Below are 18,966 nucleotides of genomic sequence, written 5' to 3'. Positions count from 1 at the left end.
AGGAGTGTATGATGGAACAAAATGCAGTGATTTATTTTTGGATCTGACTGTAAAATATGTCACTGGTAAAATTATACCATAGATAAGTATTACGTGAATACCTTTTAGCCAGTTCATGTTAGCCACCAAGAATTTGACTCCAAAATATTTATCCCCCCCACTTATTTCAGGCTGGCACCATCACTGCTTGTAAGTACTGTCAGACGTCTGGAGCATGATTACATTTTCGAACAGAAGGGAGTTATGTATACCTCCTTTAGTAGTCAGTCCTTAGTTTGCCAACTTTTCCTGAATTTAACATAATTTTTTTAGTAATACTGGGCCATGACCCCCACCAACCCCCTGCCCCCTTTGGGCATGACAGTTTGTTTATATTAGTACAAAAGCCATAATTTCACTGCAAGGGAAAAAAAACTTATGTAGGAGGAACATAAAGGATATAGGTAGTTCCTAAATTTACATAACATGCTTTTAACACTTATGTAATGTGTTTATATATATATACACATACACAGAGCATGTCAATATATACTACAAAAACACGACCTATTTTTTAGGTATTCCTATCAGATTTAAATAAATCTGAATAAAAATTGGCCTGTAGGTACTTCTAAGTACCAATATGGTACTATTATAGTATAAGGGAAACACCTATAAATCATATATTTCGCACTTTTTTACATTGCTAACGTACTATTTGAAGAAATCCGTTTCCCTTATACTATAATGTTACCTTTACCCCAAATATTAATTTTGTAATTAAAATATAAAAAAAATAAGTTTGACCATTTTCTTAAAATTTTCTTTACCTATATAAGTAACTAGTGGTCTAAGAACAAATATTCACGCCTCTACGTATCTTATATCATAATTCAGGGTATAAAGGCGCCAAGACGTGTCAAGGGAAATTACACACCTCCCGGATCTCCTGTTCTTGAAGAATTTTCTTCTTGCCATCCAAGCGTAAAGGAAATTTTGTTCTGGGCAAGAGGATTGATTCGGAGTACTTTTTAGTATTCTTAAGTTTTACGTGGGAACAAAATCTGGAAGTTGCACTACAATAAATCAATCTTTGCTTTGACAATCCTGACATTATAAAATAAAATCCTACAGTGACCATTTTCTGCAGTATATGAAGAGAAATGTTTATCTCATACAACTAAATGTCGTTCCAGGTTTTTAAAATCTAGCTTTCTGTAAACACAAAAACAAACATCACTTATCACACATTTTTCTGTTCTTTGGTTTTGTATTTAGTCCCATGAAGAACGCAACCATAAATGTAACGGCATATGTATGTTATAATATGTGTATGCTACGTGATTTTATTTACATTATATGTGACGGTGTTGCAGTAATTATTTTCTAATAATAAAATATATTGGTTATATTCACGAGTGTTTTTTGTGAGTATGAATTGCTAGCTTTGGGACAATTTGTAAGATAATCATATCAAACCAGTGTTGCCATATGAAGGAAAATTTGTTCCGTCTTAGAAATCCAGGTAAATTTCTTAATGAAAAGGGGAAAATACGGCTCGCATAGTAAATGCACGTTCTATATTTCATTAAGCGCAATATTTCCGTGATTTTTATTTTTTCAACGGAAATATTTTTTCAGATAAAGAAAATATTTTTTGTAAGAACATGATAAGAATACATAAATACACAGAATATACGTAGTTAAAAGGGAGATTGTGGTGTCTGGTTATAGCAACACTGGATGAAAATGGCGGGTTTTGTAAGTTGGAATATTTCCACAAAAGTGAAGGAAAGCCTTGAAAAAGGTACATTGACACTAAATCAAATAACAATTTCAATTTTATTGCGTGATCACTCGCTATAATATTTGCATGATTTGTTTAATCTTACACATATCCTTCTCCGTATGTCAGGTTGCCATATTACCAGAGATATCAAATCCAGCCTTGGTTTTTGGTTGTTTTATTTTACTTCGCTGTTTTTACTCTTCTGTAACTTTTGACAAACCGCGAAGATGAAAACGAATGGTTATAAGATGCAATTGTTGAAAGAATGTTGACAAGTATGTAGGCAGGACACGAGAGCAACATGTGGGTCCATCGCCAGAGCCTCGTTGGTCTGCATGAATTCATTTCAGCGTGTACTACGTAGAAAGATTGATATTTAGCGTTTTCCAAATCAATTACCCCTTACACATGGATATATTTTTTTGTAAACTCCAAGTACGTACATTTTTATTTTGCCAGTAATGCAGATGAGGTGGTCACCATCATGCTCTGGCAACTTCCCCATGGGTTCATTACTTAGAAGCTGGGTGAGACCCGCAGCAGTTTTATTATGTGTTCATTGTCAAAAAAAATCCACCTGACATCACCCACCGAACCCAGGAATTGAACCATGGTTGGATGCTCTATTTCATTTCTCCTTTTGTCATTCACTGTTGCTGCTGCTGTAAACAACCCATAATCCCTGTGGTTAGTATCCTGAGAAAATCATGGATGTTTGGGGCTAGTGACCCATAATACTACAAAATTACCTTGAAAGTTTTTGTTTTCTTTATTTCTTAAATCAATAGATTTTAATGCCCCATGCAATATCAAATTTGTATCAACATGCAGAAACTACAATAACCGAGATATTGGGTCTTGAAATGTGACTCACGGAAATAAAATCTTTCGGATCCCAGAGTACTATCACCATTTTCTTCCATGAGAATCGAAAAGATGCAAATGGTAACAGTTTCATAGATCGGTGACACATTAAAATCGGATATTTTGTGTTTTGCATGGTTCGTATTTACCAATTGTGTATTGCAGAACATAGTTCCAGGTGGCATTATGCTTTTTACACGAAAACAAACGCAATTTTTCACATTCTGAGTGCTTTTTTTTTTTATTCCTTTCTTCGCTTCTGGAACACACAATATGGCGGGCACATCTTGACTTACGTTGTGAGTATGCAGTGTTTCAACCTTCTGCACCGAAAAATACTATCATGTTAGTCACCGGTGGAAACTACACATTATGCACAGGTAGCTGACAGATAGCCCCACAAACTATTATGGATGGTAGCTGACTGATAGCCCCACGAACCATTTCTGATAAGGTTAGGTTAGGTTTGGTTACGTTAGGCAAGCATAGTAAAAAAAGGGGAGGTTGAAACACTGACAGGGGCTTACGTCATCAAACGTACCCAGCATCCGGTTGACGTAAGGCAACCAAATGAGAGCAATGGCAATTTTGCGTCGGTGAGATATTTCTCTTGAAAAGTACATCATTTCCCGGTCAAATATATTCCACGATGAAAGAAAATACCTTGATGAACATTGTAAACCTTGGAAATGATGTAAACCTTGGAGAAACTCATTTCCGTAAGTAGTTTCTTGTGTAAAATTGAAGAAATGTGTCTCCGATCTATGAAACTGTTACCGATGCAAATACTAACACCATAAAAAAATTAATACTCTGAAGTTAACAAAATCACAAAAAATTTACTATGAGCATTAAATCTAAACACACTTGTAACCAAATAAAACTGACCAAATCTAAAATAAAGACTGTCAAGTGTTGAAAATATGAATTTTCTGCAAAGTGGTGGCAGGTGCAAAATGTGTGGCGCACAATTCACATATTGCAAACACCACTTCTCAAACACCGGCAACATGAAAAATAAAAATAATATTTTCTATATTTCAGATGATAAGAAACGGGTATACCAAAAATTAGTGAAATCCATGACGTCAAATTCCAAAATTTATTTTTTCTTGGTTGATTTGACATGGTGCTTTTAGTTCACACATGGTATCAGACTATGTCCCATTGAAAAGCATTTTTAAATGGCACAAATATATTTTAATTTTAATTTTCACGTATTTCTGAGATATTGTAAGTGATGAAAAAAAGTTGAAATGGTAATTCTTGTAACAAAGAAGAAAAGGAAGAGGATTATGCCAAAACATGTACTGACAACAAAATCTGGACATTTCACATTCCAGCCACAGACAGAAGGAAGGCAGGACATTGTTTTTAAAAAAGACACAGGGCCTCCCGATGGCGCAGTGGTAGCAAAACGTTTAAATACAAATGTGATTTACAGTGAGAAGCAGTAACCACAAAAGCGGTTAGCAACAAATGAAGAGGGAATTTATATGTTTGTATTTCAGTATACTGTATGCTAATATTAATAAGGGCTATGTAATAAAGGTTAATTTCAGTATCACATGATTTCTAGTAGATTAAGGAACTGCTGTTGACTAGCTGATGCACAAGAAATGGAATTAGAGGGGAAGGACAAAAAAACTGTCCATGTCATCGTGTGACAACCATGTGTGCAGAGTAGTGCTAATATAACAAATTCAGAAAACATAAGAGGTGATTTCTTTCATGTTTTGAATGTATCTGCAGTATTTGAACTGTGTGGAGTAGCAAGTTTCAGCAGCAAATTGAACCTTGCTCCTTTACAAATAAATAAATTTATTTTTCTGTTTACCAGCGAACCTGGTGACACCAGAATCAATTCTTTTATCTACTTCATCAGAACTTTGCAGAACGGCAGGTTTGACAGAACAGGAAATTCAACTTGTCATCCTAGAAGCAGCAAAGAGGGTCTTTACGGAAGGCTATGTTACAGGTTTTAATTTTATTCAATTTACTTGGGTACTCAAATAAATTCAATATTCAGACAAATATGTAGAATTTACTCAAGCAATAAATTTTAGGAAATGTGAAAGACTATAACTCATGGTCCCAAGCATAATGTGGGCATGCTCTTATATAAAAACAAGCCAGTCTTTTTTAGTCTTGAAAAACAAAAAAAAATGGCGATTTACTCTTCAGCATTTAGCATCTCTCTTCAGGACTTAACTTTGCTCACACAGACATGATATTTTTATCTTATCCATTGGAAACTTGCTGTAATTATGAAATAACCAAGGAATTCCAGTTATCCCAAGAAAGCATCTCAATATATTCACCTACACAAAGCTTAAAACAAATTTCAAATTAAAGCAAAAAACAGTAAAATACATATTTTTAATATGGTAGTATATATTATGTATAATTTATGTATGCATTATTGAGGCAAAACAACTAAATGTAAATGTTTAGTTTTGTGCATTTCTGCAGACTAAGAAATGTTAGTTTAATATCTTAGTTTATTATTATTTTTATAAAATTATATTAGGTTTACATTATAAACTATATCATTGGGTGAGAAATTGTGGAACCAAAAAGTTCTTCGTATTTTTTGCATAATGTTATTTCAAAGGAAGGGGAGAAAAGGAGCCTTGCAATTAGTTTTCTGACACTTTAATAATTCGTCATTCAGCACTAGATATTGCATCAGGGAAATCCCTTCAAAGCAAAAAGGCGAGGAAGATTCCAACAGGTTGTCCAGTCCTAGACAAATTTCTTCACGGAGGCATACCTTATTTTGGTATAACAGAAATTGCAGGCGAGAGCGGCAGTGGAAAGACACAAATCAGTCTTCAGTTGTGCCTTACTGTGCAGCAGGCAGCAGTAAAGGATGGCCAAGAACCAGGTTTGTGGTTTCAATAAAATTAACGTAGTTTTTAATCTGAAGTAGGCATGTGTGTGATCTAAAAACGCAAGCAATTAATTCATCCACCTGCAGGCAGGGATCCATGGGGAGGGTGGTTGCCCTCCCAACTGCCAGGTTTGTTTTTTTATTTATTATTATGTCCAATATTCTTGAAGACTCAAATGTTCCGTCTTTTAACACCAAGTTTAACAGGCTCGAGAATATTTTTAAAGGTTTAATTTAAGTCAACTTTATAATAAAGATTAGGCTACTCAGAACTGAAACTACAGTTTAAATTTAGATTCACAAATCCACCATGACAAGAAGAAGGCTAAGTTTATGTACAAGTAAGGTAAAATACTTCTAAATTGATAAGGCACATTTTACTTTGTAATTCATACATGTCAATTTGTTATTAACAGGAGGAATACAAATTAATCAGAATTATTATGGGACAGCATAATTTGTCTTTTGTTGTCAAGAGGTCTATGGCAATGACCTTGCCATTTATCCCACCGAATTTTTGCTACTGAAATTCACACTTTCTTTTATTAACAGTTTTCAATTTGGAGATAGTTGCCTAGAGAATAAAATCGAGTGAAAATTTGGATTCGTATTCAAGTTGAGAAGCTATATTTCAGAAGGAAATTATGTACATGGAAATATGGGGCACAGACATCAGCACTAGCTTTGCTTTGTACAACCATATTATTTAGTTAATTTAAGGTAAAATTTACTGAATGATTAAGTTTTTATAACACCATTAAGCCTTGTTTCCATGTTTCTACGTTTAGTTTATGTTTTAAAGTAAAATAAATTTCTGCCTTGGTCAGCATATTGAGTTTTCATGAAGTTTATATTTGCTTCCCCTTTGTGCTGCTAGACACTGGTGTTCTTCAGTCTCCTCTGAAACCTATTCCATTCCATCCTCTCAACGTTTGGCAATGCTTTGTCTCTCCTGGTGCCCATCTTTGACAGATATTGATTGCATTCTGTTCTCAGTCTTCCCCTTCTACATTCCGGTCTTGCTTCCAATCTTTGTCTTGGTTTTCTTCTCCCATTCTGCTCACATGTCCAAACCAACTCAATGTTCTATCTATTACATCAACTGATCGAATTTGAAGCTCTTCTCTAATTTTTTTGCATTACTTGTATTTTAGGTGTTGTTTATATTGCGACTGAAGATGCATTTCCTTCATCTAGACTCAAGCAACTAATGGAAACATTTCATCGACGTAGAAGTTCATGTAATCAAATAGACCCTGCATTTGGAGACAGCATATTTGTAGAGCACATTGCAGATGTGGTATGTAATGATCTTATTTGTCTAAGTGCTTGATTTTTTTCCACACAAGTACTTTGAAATTTTTTCCAAGTTAGGCAGTTTAACATGATAACAGGAAACGGATGTATAAGTAGTAAAAATGTGCTAAATATGTAAATACATATTTAGTTATTTTTACCAAAATATAGAGTTAAATATGGACTTAAAATTGTAAAAAAATATTTTTTTAATAATATAAGACATTACACGAGCTACATGAAATACAGTCTCGGCATTGTAACTATTACCGTGACAGTCTTGAAGAGAAACCAAAAGCAAATCACGTACCTGTGCCACAAAATCGTTGCTTCTGGTGCAGCTGCTAGTAACGAGGTTGGGGTTAGCACTGTGCTGCTCGACTTGGGACTCTCTTCCAACGTTGCAAAAATAACGTTTGTAACAACCAGGAGCAAATGCTTGAGCCCTCATTCTCTGTTGTTGACAACAATTGTAAATAAACAGGAATTTCAAGTATTTTCCAATTGCAAAAGCAAACGGTTGGGAGGTGTTAAATTGAAAGAAGAAAGAAAACTTGTAATTAACGCGATTAGAGGGTATAAAAAAGGTCGTAAATTTTCGTTTGTTCAACGTTACTTCTGACTTTGTCAGTTATTCGCAAGAAATTCACCCAACTATTTCGGTATGGGGACATGTAGTTATTGCACGAATATGGAGAATATGTTAAGAAATGTTCTGAAATATGGAAATATGTAAAAATAACTAAAATATGAACCAAAACCTAATATATGTACAAATATGGAAAATAAAAACTGAATTTTTTGAGTCTACATCAGTGGTCTTCAACTGGTCAGACAGTGCGGCCCACGTTAACAATTTCATTTATGCTCGCTGGTCACAAAGCTACACTATGGCATTGAGAACTGTAAGATGCCGTCATCTACAATTTACTCAATCCGATTTTTATGTTAAGTACTTAATTTTTCAAACGGGCACGGGCCACGGCAAAGGGCTTTGCGTGCCACCTCTGGCCCGCAGGCCTTGGGTTGAAGACCCCTGGTCTACATGCCATGATGCGCAAAGATAATGCAAAATATAACAGATTTCAGCTTCATACATAAATATATGTATTTACATATAAATCCATTCCATGGTGATAAGGTTATGATGAGATTCTCATCAGTTCACAGAAGCTTGGAAACATTTCCGAAAGAACCCAACAGATAACTAACGAGGACTTTCAACAAACCATACTAACATGAAAATTAAATGTGTAATTTTCTACGCATGGACATCTATAGTTATCACTTCATTGAAGAACAAGTGCAGAGTGATGTTTTGGGTTGCAAATGTTTGTTGCAGGTAAACTACTGAACATACCTTGGTGGTAAAGTCGTCAGAGCGTCGTGCTGATAAGACCACCTCCACTATGGCAGGCATCAAGGAGGTGCCATAGTGAGAATGTGCCTTTACGGCATGGTGCATTGCACCGTGTGTGATAACTTTACTTTTTACATTCATAAAAATAACAACAACACTACAAATTTTTGCACTGCACAGGATATTTATGCAAGCAAAGTATCACCAATATTGATAAAAGTACTGACTAATCTACCCTATCCAAACAATATGCTTTTAGTGTTGCCTCTATACTTCAACATGCATCTTTTTTCAACAGAAAAATGTGGCAAATTTAAAGTCACCTACTGCTATTCTTGTTATTAATTCTTTGTTATGTTATTTATAATTTTGGACATCTGTAAAGTTGGGCACTGCATAAAGCAATATCTGTTTGAAACATTCTGGAGCATAACTAGGAAAAAAATCTCTCTAGGATGGCCTGAAGCATTGTTTGTCTACAAGACTCCAACATCTCCTGATAAGGCGAAAAGTAGATCTCATCGTTATCGATTCAATCGCAGGAGTTTTCCGTGCTGAGTATGAGGCTGGAGATGGGGCAGCTAGAGCAAGGGACATTCAGTTTGTTGGACAACAGCTTCATACCTTGGGACACAAGTTCAATGTAGCTGTTGTTTGTCTTAACCAGGTCAGTTATTTAAGATTTTTTTGTCTCTAAGTTACATGGAGTGTAAGAAGTGAATTTCAACCATGTATGTGCTGTGAATTTAAATGAACGCCATGTTAGGTTTTGTGCGGGGAAATACAGGGTGAACACAAATGAAGTATACAATTTAGGATGTTTATAGAAATAAAACTACAAGAAATAATCAATAAATTATATTTCTAAAATACATAACTGGAAGTTTTATGTGACATGGTCAGTAGAATCCCACGTATTCTATGTTGGTTGCACGGAGAATGTTTATACAATACACTCGCTAGAGTTTTCAACTTGTGCAATGTTGTCCATATACAAAGAAACTTCCAGTTACAAACTATTTCCCATTTCCCCATAACATAATTTCCTATATATTGCCATTTTATTTTTATTACACTCCAAAATTGTATACTTCAATTGTGTATGCCCCGTGTATCATTGTTATTATTATTATTATTAAAGCACCAACAGTAAATGCTACTAGAAGTACATATTGGCAGTGATGTAAAAGCCAAATGAACCTTTAAAAATGCCCACCATTTGCATTAAACTGTTGTGGTACGTTATTTAAATAGTGGCGAGTCTGCAGACGCTAATGGATCAAGTTTTCATACCTTGTAGCCAATTTTATCCAGGTCTTGCTTATAATTTTTCCAGCTGCAAGGATGGATTGAGATTGACCCAAAAAAATTGGATAATCAAAGGAAGGTATTGGTTATCTTGGTCAATTTCATGATGTTGATGACATGACATGAAATTTCAACTTTTCATGTGTATATATACACACAATGGAATGTAGACTTCTGTTTTTCGAGAGACCAAGGTGAAGGGGAGAACGTAAAATGTGGAAATTTTTATAACATTGATGTTCTGGAACCACAAGGATTGATACCAGATACACTGTATCTGGATTGAAACTGACAGATTTTGAAAGGCTATAAGTAAATAAGAATAAAATGAGCCTATTATGTCCAATATGACAACAAACAAAGTTTTATTGATAAAGCATTTATACATTTGCAGCTCCACATATGTTCATTGGATGCATGGAGAATATCTATAGTTGGCAACCAATGTTCTTGTGTGTTCTCCAATATATTGGAGCATGAGAGAAGCAACAGCATTCTGTACGCACACATGAAGTTGTTCTGGGTCATGGGCTTCGGTGACATCTACCCTGTCGATGTAGCCCCAGAAAAATAATCCTAAGTGTGTAATGTCCACGAATCGTGGGAGGGGACATGTAATCTGTTCTCTGGGTCTGATCCAACAACAAGAGAACTCTTTTGTCCAGGTAATGCCTCACTTGATGGGTACAGTGTGGATGAGCACAATCCAACTGGAAGAAAACATTTTGTAGCAAATGAGCTAACTGCAAGAATGCAAATTATTAAAGGATATGCAGATATGAATTTCTTGTAATCATTGCCTCCGTGGAGAAAAAAAAAATGAGTCGGTGGTATTAGTGTCCTTCCCAGACATGACAAAAGTTACACTGCACTTTCACAGTGGAATTCATCTAGGAATAACATAGCTTGCAATCTCTCTTGATCACATGCCATTTTGACTTTTGCAACTACAGTGCCGCTGCTATGCACTTTGATCACATGCCATTTTGACTTTTGCAACTACAGTGCCGCTGCTATGCACTTAAACTGCATATGACATCTTTGAGAGAAAATCTCAGTTCCTCCTACTCATCCAATGCGTAATATGCATTTATCTCTGTTTAGTGATTTATGGCAGCAATTGAAATGTGTCACTCTCAATGTGGACACCTTGCATAATGTGGGAGTAAAATTCTGGAGGATAAATTTGAGGATTCAGTGTACTTTATATTTTCGTGTAAATACCTTCAGATCACAGCTTCACAATTCTCTCTTCTGCAGGTGAGTGATGTTATAAGTGATGATGGGAAACCAAAAGAAACCACAGTAACTCCAGCGTTAGGATTAGCATGGGCAAATATTGTAACAACAAGGTTGCTGCTATCACGTACAGGGATTGTAGTTCCAGCAAATAACTTCCCTGCAACAGGTGGACCTAGCAACGTTCCTGTAAAATCAATGGAAGTGTTGTTTGCTCCTCATCTTCCACCCAGCAAATGTCACTTCGTTATTCTTGCGTCTGGCATTGTTGGCCTGGACTCTTTTTAAATTAGTTGGTTCTAAACTTTTTCAGTGTGTATTACAGTTTATTTGTGTTGTTATGGTATTGTTAGGGGCAATTGAGTTATGTAAGTTGTGAACATGAAAAATACTTCAGCTTGGCATTATAAGTAGATATTACACCAGCTCAAATTAACTAGTGAAGAACACTTTGAAATGATGAGCACACTGAAGTTGGATAATAGTTACATAACTATTTCATATACAGGATATCTCACTTAAAGATTCATTATTATATACTTCTTTACATCAATTCACTAGTACAAAGCATTACTACTAGAAAACCAATGCGCTTAGTTATGTATCGGTATCAACTCGAATTTACTTTTCTGGAGCCCAGAGCTTCTATTGGATCTGCAAAAATGCCACAAGGAGTATAATTATTCTGGAAATCATCTGCTGTTCCCTGCTGTGTATCCATGCATGGTGTGCTTATCCGTTAGTAACTAAACATTGATAATGGGCAAGCACACCATGAATGGATGGATTCCCCTGCTACAGTGGTTAACACTGGGAAACAGCAGATGACATGAGCAAAAAGTTTATCTGTATTTATTTACTACCACGTCTCATTTCCCAAAATATGAATGTGATGTTTAATTAAATTACAGCTCTCTTAATATTTCAGTTATCTCGGATGTAACTCTTCAAATATTTAATGCAAAAATATATAGATTGATGTGGTATCATTGCAAAGTAATACTTATATACAGTAACTCCAATTTTACATTTTCCCAGAATTTTAAGTTTTTTCATAAGATATCCCTGTAATATACTTGTATATTCAATTCCTGCTTATACCCCCCACAAGAATGTTCAATTTTTACAATAATGAATTTGGAGGGAAGCTACATTACCATCAGTATACCTTGGGATCAGGAAGCAGTGATGTCTAAAAAAAAAGGGGGGGTGGTCTGGGTCACAAATGCACCCCCTTCCTTTGGCCCAGCATTCCAAAAAAAAAATAGCAAAATAAGGGATCACTACCAATAAAAAGTTTGAAAATCCTGGGCATGCGACTGTCAGGAAGCTGTTTAAAAAAATATGGATCAGATAGGTTTTGAATTTAAAAAGTGCAGAAACACTCATCTAATGATTCTACAATGTGCTTTGGAGAGCAAAATATATTTGTGTCATCAGTCAATTTGGCAAGGAAAGGAAGCTGATTGTGCAGAATGACGCTGACAAGATAAGATGTAGCACAGCTTGATCAATGAGTGTCTCGCAAACATATTATGGCAGAACCTCAATTTTACATTTTTCAGGGGACCAAAGTGAAATAAATGCATAAAAATGTAATATCTGGGAAAATTTTATAACCTTTTGCTATATTGGAACCATGAAGATTGAATGCACAATGCAGGAAAATGTAAAATCAGCATTTCATAATTCTGCCAACATCGAGAACAATACCACATTCAGATTAGGACAATCACAATTGTTGCTGAAAGTATAATATAAAGTGCCTCCATGTGTCTATTGTGGATATGACAAATGGGGTTGTTCCTGGCCAATCTGAAAGCTATTGTAGTTCATTCGGTAGCGATGATAACACATTACCAGAATCCTTAGACTAATTGGAGTATCCAAAATTAAAGCCCAGAGAAATTTCATCCAATTGTAAAGAATGTATAAACAAAGTTGTAAATAAAGTGTGTGCATATATATTTCATATCCAGTGCTTTAAAGTATCCTTGCTATTAAGAGTGGTAGTTTAGTAACCTGTTGAGTAGTAATGAAGAAAGTGCATAATCATTTAGTGATCAGTCAACATTTGAGTTCGATCAAATGATTCTGCATATGTTGATCATACTACCATTTCAAAAACTGAAATATTACGTTGAAATTCTAATAACAATTAATCACAGATAAGTGCTTTGCTTGAAAAGACATAATCATCATCTGCCATAATCAATAAATGGGTTGACACCAAGGACCCACTTTTCCCTCCATTTCTGCCTCTTTCCGTCATTTCTTTCAGAGTTTGGTCTTTCAATCTTACCCAGCTTCTTTCCCCTTCCTCTACATATGCTCATGTCATTACCTCTCTTGCATTTAGTAGCTTTTCCCTAGTTGCCCCTAAAAACTACGTAGAAATTTCAGTGAAAAATGCATGCTTGACCAGGACTCTTGAGATGCCATTGCTCTACCACTAAGATACCAAGCCAGCCCTAGTTTCACCAGATTTTTTGCTGGCACTGTTTTACATGTGTGGAACTGCCTATACCAGTGTTGCAGCAACATCATCTGTTGCCTCAGAAACCTCATATATAACACGCACACTTGTAGCAGGTCAAATTTATTGTAAATAAAAATTGACAAAATCAGGGGAAATATCTACATTATCCATTGAAAAAAAAATTTCTTGGACTTATTTTTTGCATTTTAAAGGGAAGGAATATGCAAAAATAGTTTTAAATTGATTAAGTTGCTCTTTAATTGTGTGTGTAAATAGCTTGAATGAATTTAATTATGCAAATCTGTTGTGGGGCATCCATTCACAGATGATGTGCATTTTCATGTTATGACATAGGTTTTCTTCATTTTGAAAATAACCTGTATGAAACGTTAGGAACTTGCTGAAACCGTGCAATGGTTTTCTTGCTGATTTGAAACCATGGGGGGGGGGGGGGGGGGGGGAGTTTCCTCTGCAAGTTCTTTGGATGGTCGTTAGAAACTAAGAGAAAAATGTTGGTTCTTACCTAACAACCATAAAAAAAAGGACATTTTTTTTAAACCAATTATAGCATTTAATTATTGTCCAATAGCAACATGAGTTCTAAGTTGTGCAAACTGTGGTAAGGTCAGAAGGCTTGATGTCTGGCTGAGCCACAATTTTCACAAAAAATTTCATTCAGTTACAATTACGAAGGATAGTCAAATTAAAACCTTAATTTGTTTTAGTTTTTCACCTAGTAGATTTCTGCAAGTAGAGGTATAGTAGTAATAGTAGTTAGTATAAATCCATTGCTGATCCACATATATTTTCAAGTCTTGAGTTAGTGCCTGGATATATCAAGAATCATCATCTTTGGGATATACACACAGTCACTTTTAACCCATTGTGAAGGTCTTTCCACCCATCTGCCTGTGTACTGAGGCCATTGTTATACTTCTCCCTACATTCATAAACTTGCTGATGTGGTAAGCATGCACACACACATTGAATTTTCATTTGCTGTAGAATGTCTATAAATTTTAGGCTTCCAGAAGGCAAGAAACCACTTCTCTTTGCTGGTGGATGTGTGTGCACAAGTTGCCATCTTTAAAATGACAAAAAAAAAAAAAAAAAAGGTGTGAAGCTCACTTGAGATTGTTTTGTAAATAACAGCCAATACCTCATGTAAATTTGAGCTGATTACAGTGTGTCCTGTAATTTTTGTCGGACTTCTAAGGTTTTCTGTCACCTTTAATGCAATCATGATTAGAGCAAAATAGTGATTACATGAAATTGATTAAGGACATTGTCACAGGAACAGCCATGTCCAGGACAAGATGTCTTAGTGGCGAGATTGTAAGGTACCAACTCAATATGATCAACCACCAAGACAGGTAAAAGGCTTGTGTACACGCAACTGTGGTATTTTCAAGTTGCAAACTTGCAGAATGGGTCAGCTAGTATGTCTTCATATATACTGGGTCATGCCCAGGATTTTTTTGAGGGGGAAGGGGCAAGCTTGAAATCTTGGTTTTATATATATTTATAAACAAAATTAATTTGCTACATTTATAAACTAGCAAATTAATTCCTTTAACGACTGGTTCAAAATGTCAAGAAATTAGAAGATGGGTGAACTGTTTTTAATAGTGTTACATAGATATTATTTAATTATTGCTTTTTATTAAAAATGATAATTAAATTTTCATCCTTTTATTGTGTTATGTTTTTATAATGGTGTAAATCAATTACTAGCCTCTCGAAAGGAAATCTTTCCTTATCAGAGTTGTAGCTAGAGATTTCAGCACCCAGTACAAGGATGATTTTCACACTCCCTGCACGAAATTTTATGTACTTACTCTTTTCCGTTGAATCCTATGAAAAGAAAACTTTGCATTAAAGAAATGTGGCTAATAAAACGACAGTCCATTGTGCATCCCACACCATCTTCATTGAAGCAGTGTGTGTTATTGTTCACATCTGCAAAATCGATTGCAAATTAAAGATAACTAGGTGGAGGAACAAAAATGAGAAATTTTAAGAAGACATTAGTTTCCTATTAAATTAACATGTAAGTGATATGTGTTTTATTCCCGACGAAAGGTGGTGAAAAATGACAGGTCTGTTTAATTTCTACGTTCTAGGGTGACAATGACAACCACCTTCGCAGCTACGGCTCCATTTCTTACTAGTCCAATTTCATATAATTTTAAAAGCTTATCTATGACTGTAGAAGGACATTTCCTCATCAAGACTGCAGTTCAAAGAAAGTCAAAACCGGGAGTAAATATGGTGAAATGTCCTGACCAAATTGGAACATTTAGTAGCTTCGCATAAATGGTTATAAAACTAAAATTACTAAATATAGTAGAGTGCAGACTTCTGGAGTCTGCCTCTCTCCAGACAACCCATTCATTTATACAGGAAGAAATTCTTGCAAAATCTTAAAATTATCCATGTCATTTTTGTAGGATTGCATCAAAATATTTCATCGCTCGAGGGGGTGCCCCTGGGTACGGGCCTGTACTGGGCACATCACCAGACTTTTAAGTTCTCAGCAAAGGTGAAAAAAAAAGTACCGCATGTGCTAGTCAAGCTTGTATTAATCGACTAATTGGGACTGGACCTACAGTTTAAACTGGGATCTGCACCACTGTACAATGTACTTCCACCAGCAATCAAATCTTGGAACACTTGATTACAAGGTGATAGTGATGCTTTGTGATGGAGAAACTCTATTAGTATCAAGGAAAGTACTACAACTACAAACCCAGAAATCAACTTTCAGTTTGAAACTGTTGTCTTCCTACAATGATCTGAATCAGTCTTACCTGTAATTAAGTCCTTCATAAGATTAGTCCCCTGCCTTCTCCTCTGGATTCCCTTCACTGAATCCATCATGAATTATCTCATTGATTGTCACAAACCAGCACCACGCAAGAAGGCAATTTATGCCAACACCAGTTGTTTTGTGGCCACAGAAAATAAACATCTGAACACCAAAAGATTCCTCAAGGCAAGAAAGGGATGATTTCCCCATGAAATGGCCAATACGGTTGCCGAATTTCATTCCCATAGACTTACACTTATGGGGCTACATTTGGGATCTTGTCCATTACATGCCCCTGTTGTCACAAATTGTAGAGGAGCTCAAGTGTAGAATTTCAGAAGAAGGGATCTTCATAGTTACAAAGGTTATGCTGGGAAAGTTAAGAGGCAAGAATTTGATTATGTATGGACATCTGCTATAATGAATCTGATGTGAAAACCCTTGGTGACCTTTGTTTTAAATGATTTGCACATGAAAGATGTATCATTTGTAGTCTTCCTGCAGTAAATTAAGGAAAGTGTTACTGTACTACATGCATACACTGTATTACCTCGATTGATCTGTCTGCATGCCAAATAATTAAAAATCAATATTCAATATATTTTTAAACATCCACTGTCACCGAAACCATGATATATAAATAAGAAAATTAGGTAAACTAGAAAACCTATGAAATCGCAAATCAATGTACTACTTATTGGCCCTTCCATTAACCTTTTGGTGCCCAAGCGTCTCGAACGAGATACCCAAAAGTAACCCTCAGGACACCAAGTGTCTCGATCGAGATGCTGTGTCAAGGTCGTAGTTTTTACGTTATAACTTTTCTATTTTTGGCTAAAAAAAGGTAAAGTGTTCCCCTGTGCATAGCACCATGCCATGAAGGCGTATAGTAGAGGTCTGCACGGGCTCGGGCCTAGGCCCGGCCCGGCCTGCGGGCCAGACTCGGGCCATAAATAACCAGAACTTCTCGGGCTCGGGCCGGGCCCGGGCCTCGTGGCTATTTTGTTAGCAAATATTGTCATCGAAAAATAATTTTTAATTATTGAAATTATGGTTTACTTCGAGAATGAGAATAGGAGCACGAAGTACAACAGTGCCCATTTTTTTTCAAATGCTGAATTGGAAAGTAATTTTAATTATGTTTTCGGGCTCGGGCCGGGCTCATGTTTACTTATTATCGGACTTGGGTCGGGTTCGGGTTTCATTTCCTCGGGCCGGGCCGGACTCGGGCCTTACAATTTAGGCCCGTGCAGACCTCTAGCGTATAGGGGGTGTGGTGGTAACGCCCCACACTTTCTTGATCCGGTCGTGAGTGGGGGTGAAGTGATCAGCATCATGCCCCTGACCGCCTTTACCCCCCAGGTACCCATGTTATTCGACGCTGGGTGGGCGCCGGGGCCGCTTCCAACGTTAGAAAAGTTCCCAGATTTGAACCGGCCAGGGATCGAACCCGGGACTTTTAGCATGGTAGTCAGACGCGTTACCGACTGAGCCACCGCGGCCCTATTTTTGGCTAGAATTTCGATTTTATTTTTTTATACTGTTCCTAACACATGTATTTAACAGAAATGGTTTTTTGCATTTTTTTTTGTCTTCATGAAAATTTGTTGTTCTAAAGGAATGCTTTTTCACTCCCTCCTGCTAAGTGCATTCGAAGGAAGCTTGTTTATCAGTATCCGATGTCAAAATGAAAGTTTTCCGTGAGGGCGCAAGCAGGGGGTGGGGGGAGGGGGAAGACTGGTTGTTGAATCTGTGTTGTGAGAATGGAATTTCGAAGCGCGCTGAAGGAAACCTTTGTTTTTTTTAGCACAAGTGGCAACAGGGGTTACCCAGCATTGTCTAAAAATAGAATTTCAAGCAGCTGCAAGAATTGGCGCTCATTTGTCACTACGTTCTAGCTTTTCATCCGTGAATGTTGTGCGTAGGTGTCGTTTTGTGCCCAAGTGCAAGGACATTTTTTGGGTGGTGACAATTTTTTAAAATAATTTTTGGGGGTTTTCTCCCTTCCCCCTCCATATATACACCAAATTTGCATAAATTTTGCATTTTGTGCATTGACATTTTTTTTTAAGAAAAGTATTTTTGAGGGGATTTCCCCCTTTCCCCCTCCATATGTACGCCGAATGTGCATAAATTATATATCGTCTGAATCTGTGATTCATTCTGCGTACAACGGTATATCTTTCATATCTCTAGGGCATTTAGTTTCTGAGCTATAGTCATTTCAAGGTACCGCTGCATTTTGAAGCTTGAATCAGTGGCCATTCCTTTCGGGAGTACAACTCTTACATTGGTCATACGACAATGATGCAAATATTTTTCTGTTTCTTACATGCCAGCGATAATTTCTATGTGCATTTTGAACTTTTCATATCCTTTTTTTCGGAGGGCAAGGGGGCGACACCCCATTTTTTTAAAAAAAAAAGTATTTTCATGGGATTTCCCCCCTCCATATATACGCCGAATGTGCTTAAATTATATATTGTCTAAATCTGTGATTCATTCTGCGTACAACGGTATATCTTTCATATCTCTAGGGCATTTAGTTTCTGAGCTATAGTCATTTCAAGGTACCGCTGCATTTTGAAGCTTGAATCAGTGGCCATTCCTTTCGGGAGTACAACTCAAGTTACATTGGTCATACGACAATGATGCAAATATTTTTCTGTTTCTTACATGCCAGCGATAATTTCTATGTGCATTTTGAACTTTTCATATCCTTTTTTTCGGAGGGCAGGGGGGCGACACCCCATTTTTTTTTAAAAAAAAAGTATTTTCATGGGATTTCCCCCCTCCATATATACGCCGAATGTGCTTAAATTATATATTGTCTAAATCTGTGATTCATTCTGCGTACAACGGTATATCTTTCATATCTCTAGGGCATTTAGTTTCTGAGCTATAGTCATTTCAAGGTACCGCTGCATTTTGAAGCTTGAATCAGTGGTGT

General features: G+C 36.3%; 2 protein-coding genes across 2 annotated transcripts in view; one reads left to right on the top strand and one right to left on the bottom strand.

Annotated features, from left to right (window-relative positions):
* Window positions 1-1,211, bottom strand: part of LOC145982985 (isoleucine--tRNA ligase, mitochondrial-like) — a 47,252-nt gene extending 46,041 nt beyond the window's left edge. The window contains exon 1 of the mRNA XM_083116265.1: window positions 917-1,211. Coding sequence (XP_082972391.1) covers window positions 917-1,120 — 204 coding nt within the window. The 5' untranslated portion in view covers window positions 1,121-1,211. The remainder of the gene's footprint in view (window positions 1-916) is intronic.
* Window positions 1,212-1,717: 506 nt separating this feature from the next.
* LOC145982981 (DNA repair protein XRCC3-like) lies at window positions 1,718-11,989 on the top strand. The gene is made up of 6 exons (XM_083116261.1): window positions 1,718-1,786; window positions 4,473-4,610; window positions 5,307-5,519; window positions 6,680-6,825; window positions 8,636-8,848; window positions 10,750-11,989. Exons 1-6 carry the CDS (start codon window positions 1,723-1,725, stop codon window positions 11,014-11,016), a joined length of 1,041 nt encoding a protein of 346 aa, XP_082972387.1. The 5' UTR covers window positions 1,718-1,722; the 3' UTR covers window positions 11,017-11,989.
* Window positions 11,990-18,966: the final 6,977 nt, after the last annotated feature.

Source organism: Lepisma saccharinum, unplaced genomic scaffold (assembly GCF_977018435.1).
Source record: "Lepisma saccharinum unplaced genomic scaffold, izLepSacc3.1 HAP1_SCAFFOLD_516, whole genome shotgun sequence".
Taxonomy (NCBI): domain Eukaryota; kingdom Metazoa; phylum Arthropoda; class Insecta; order Zygentoma; family Lepismatidae; genus Lepisma; species Lepisma saccharinum.
This window is presented reverse-complemented; position numbering and strand designations above follow the sequence as displayed.

What these genes read in the sequence shown, in the direction of transcription:
- LOC145982981 (XM_083116261.1), top strand. Translation starts at nt 1,723, where the DNA reads ATGAAAATGGCGGGTTTTGTAAGTTGGAATATTTCCACAAAAGTGAAG. An exon ending in GAAGGAAAGCCTTGAAAAAG is followed by an intron (nt 1,787 to 4,472) that starts GTACATTGACAC and finishes TCTGTTTACCAG; the next exon opens with CGAACCTGGTGACACCAGAA. An exon ending in TAGAGCACATTGCAGATGTG is followed by an intron (nt 6,826 to 8,635) that starts GTATGTAATGAT and finishes AAATCTCTCTAG; the next exon opens with GATGGCCTGAAGCATTGTTT.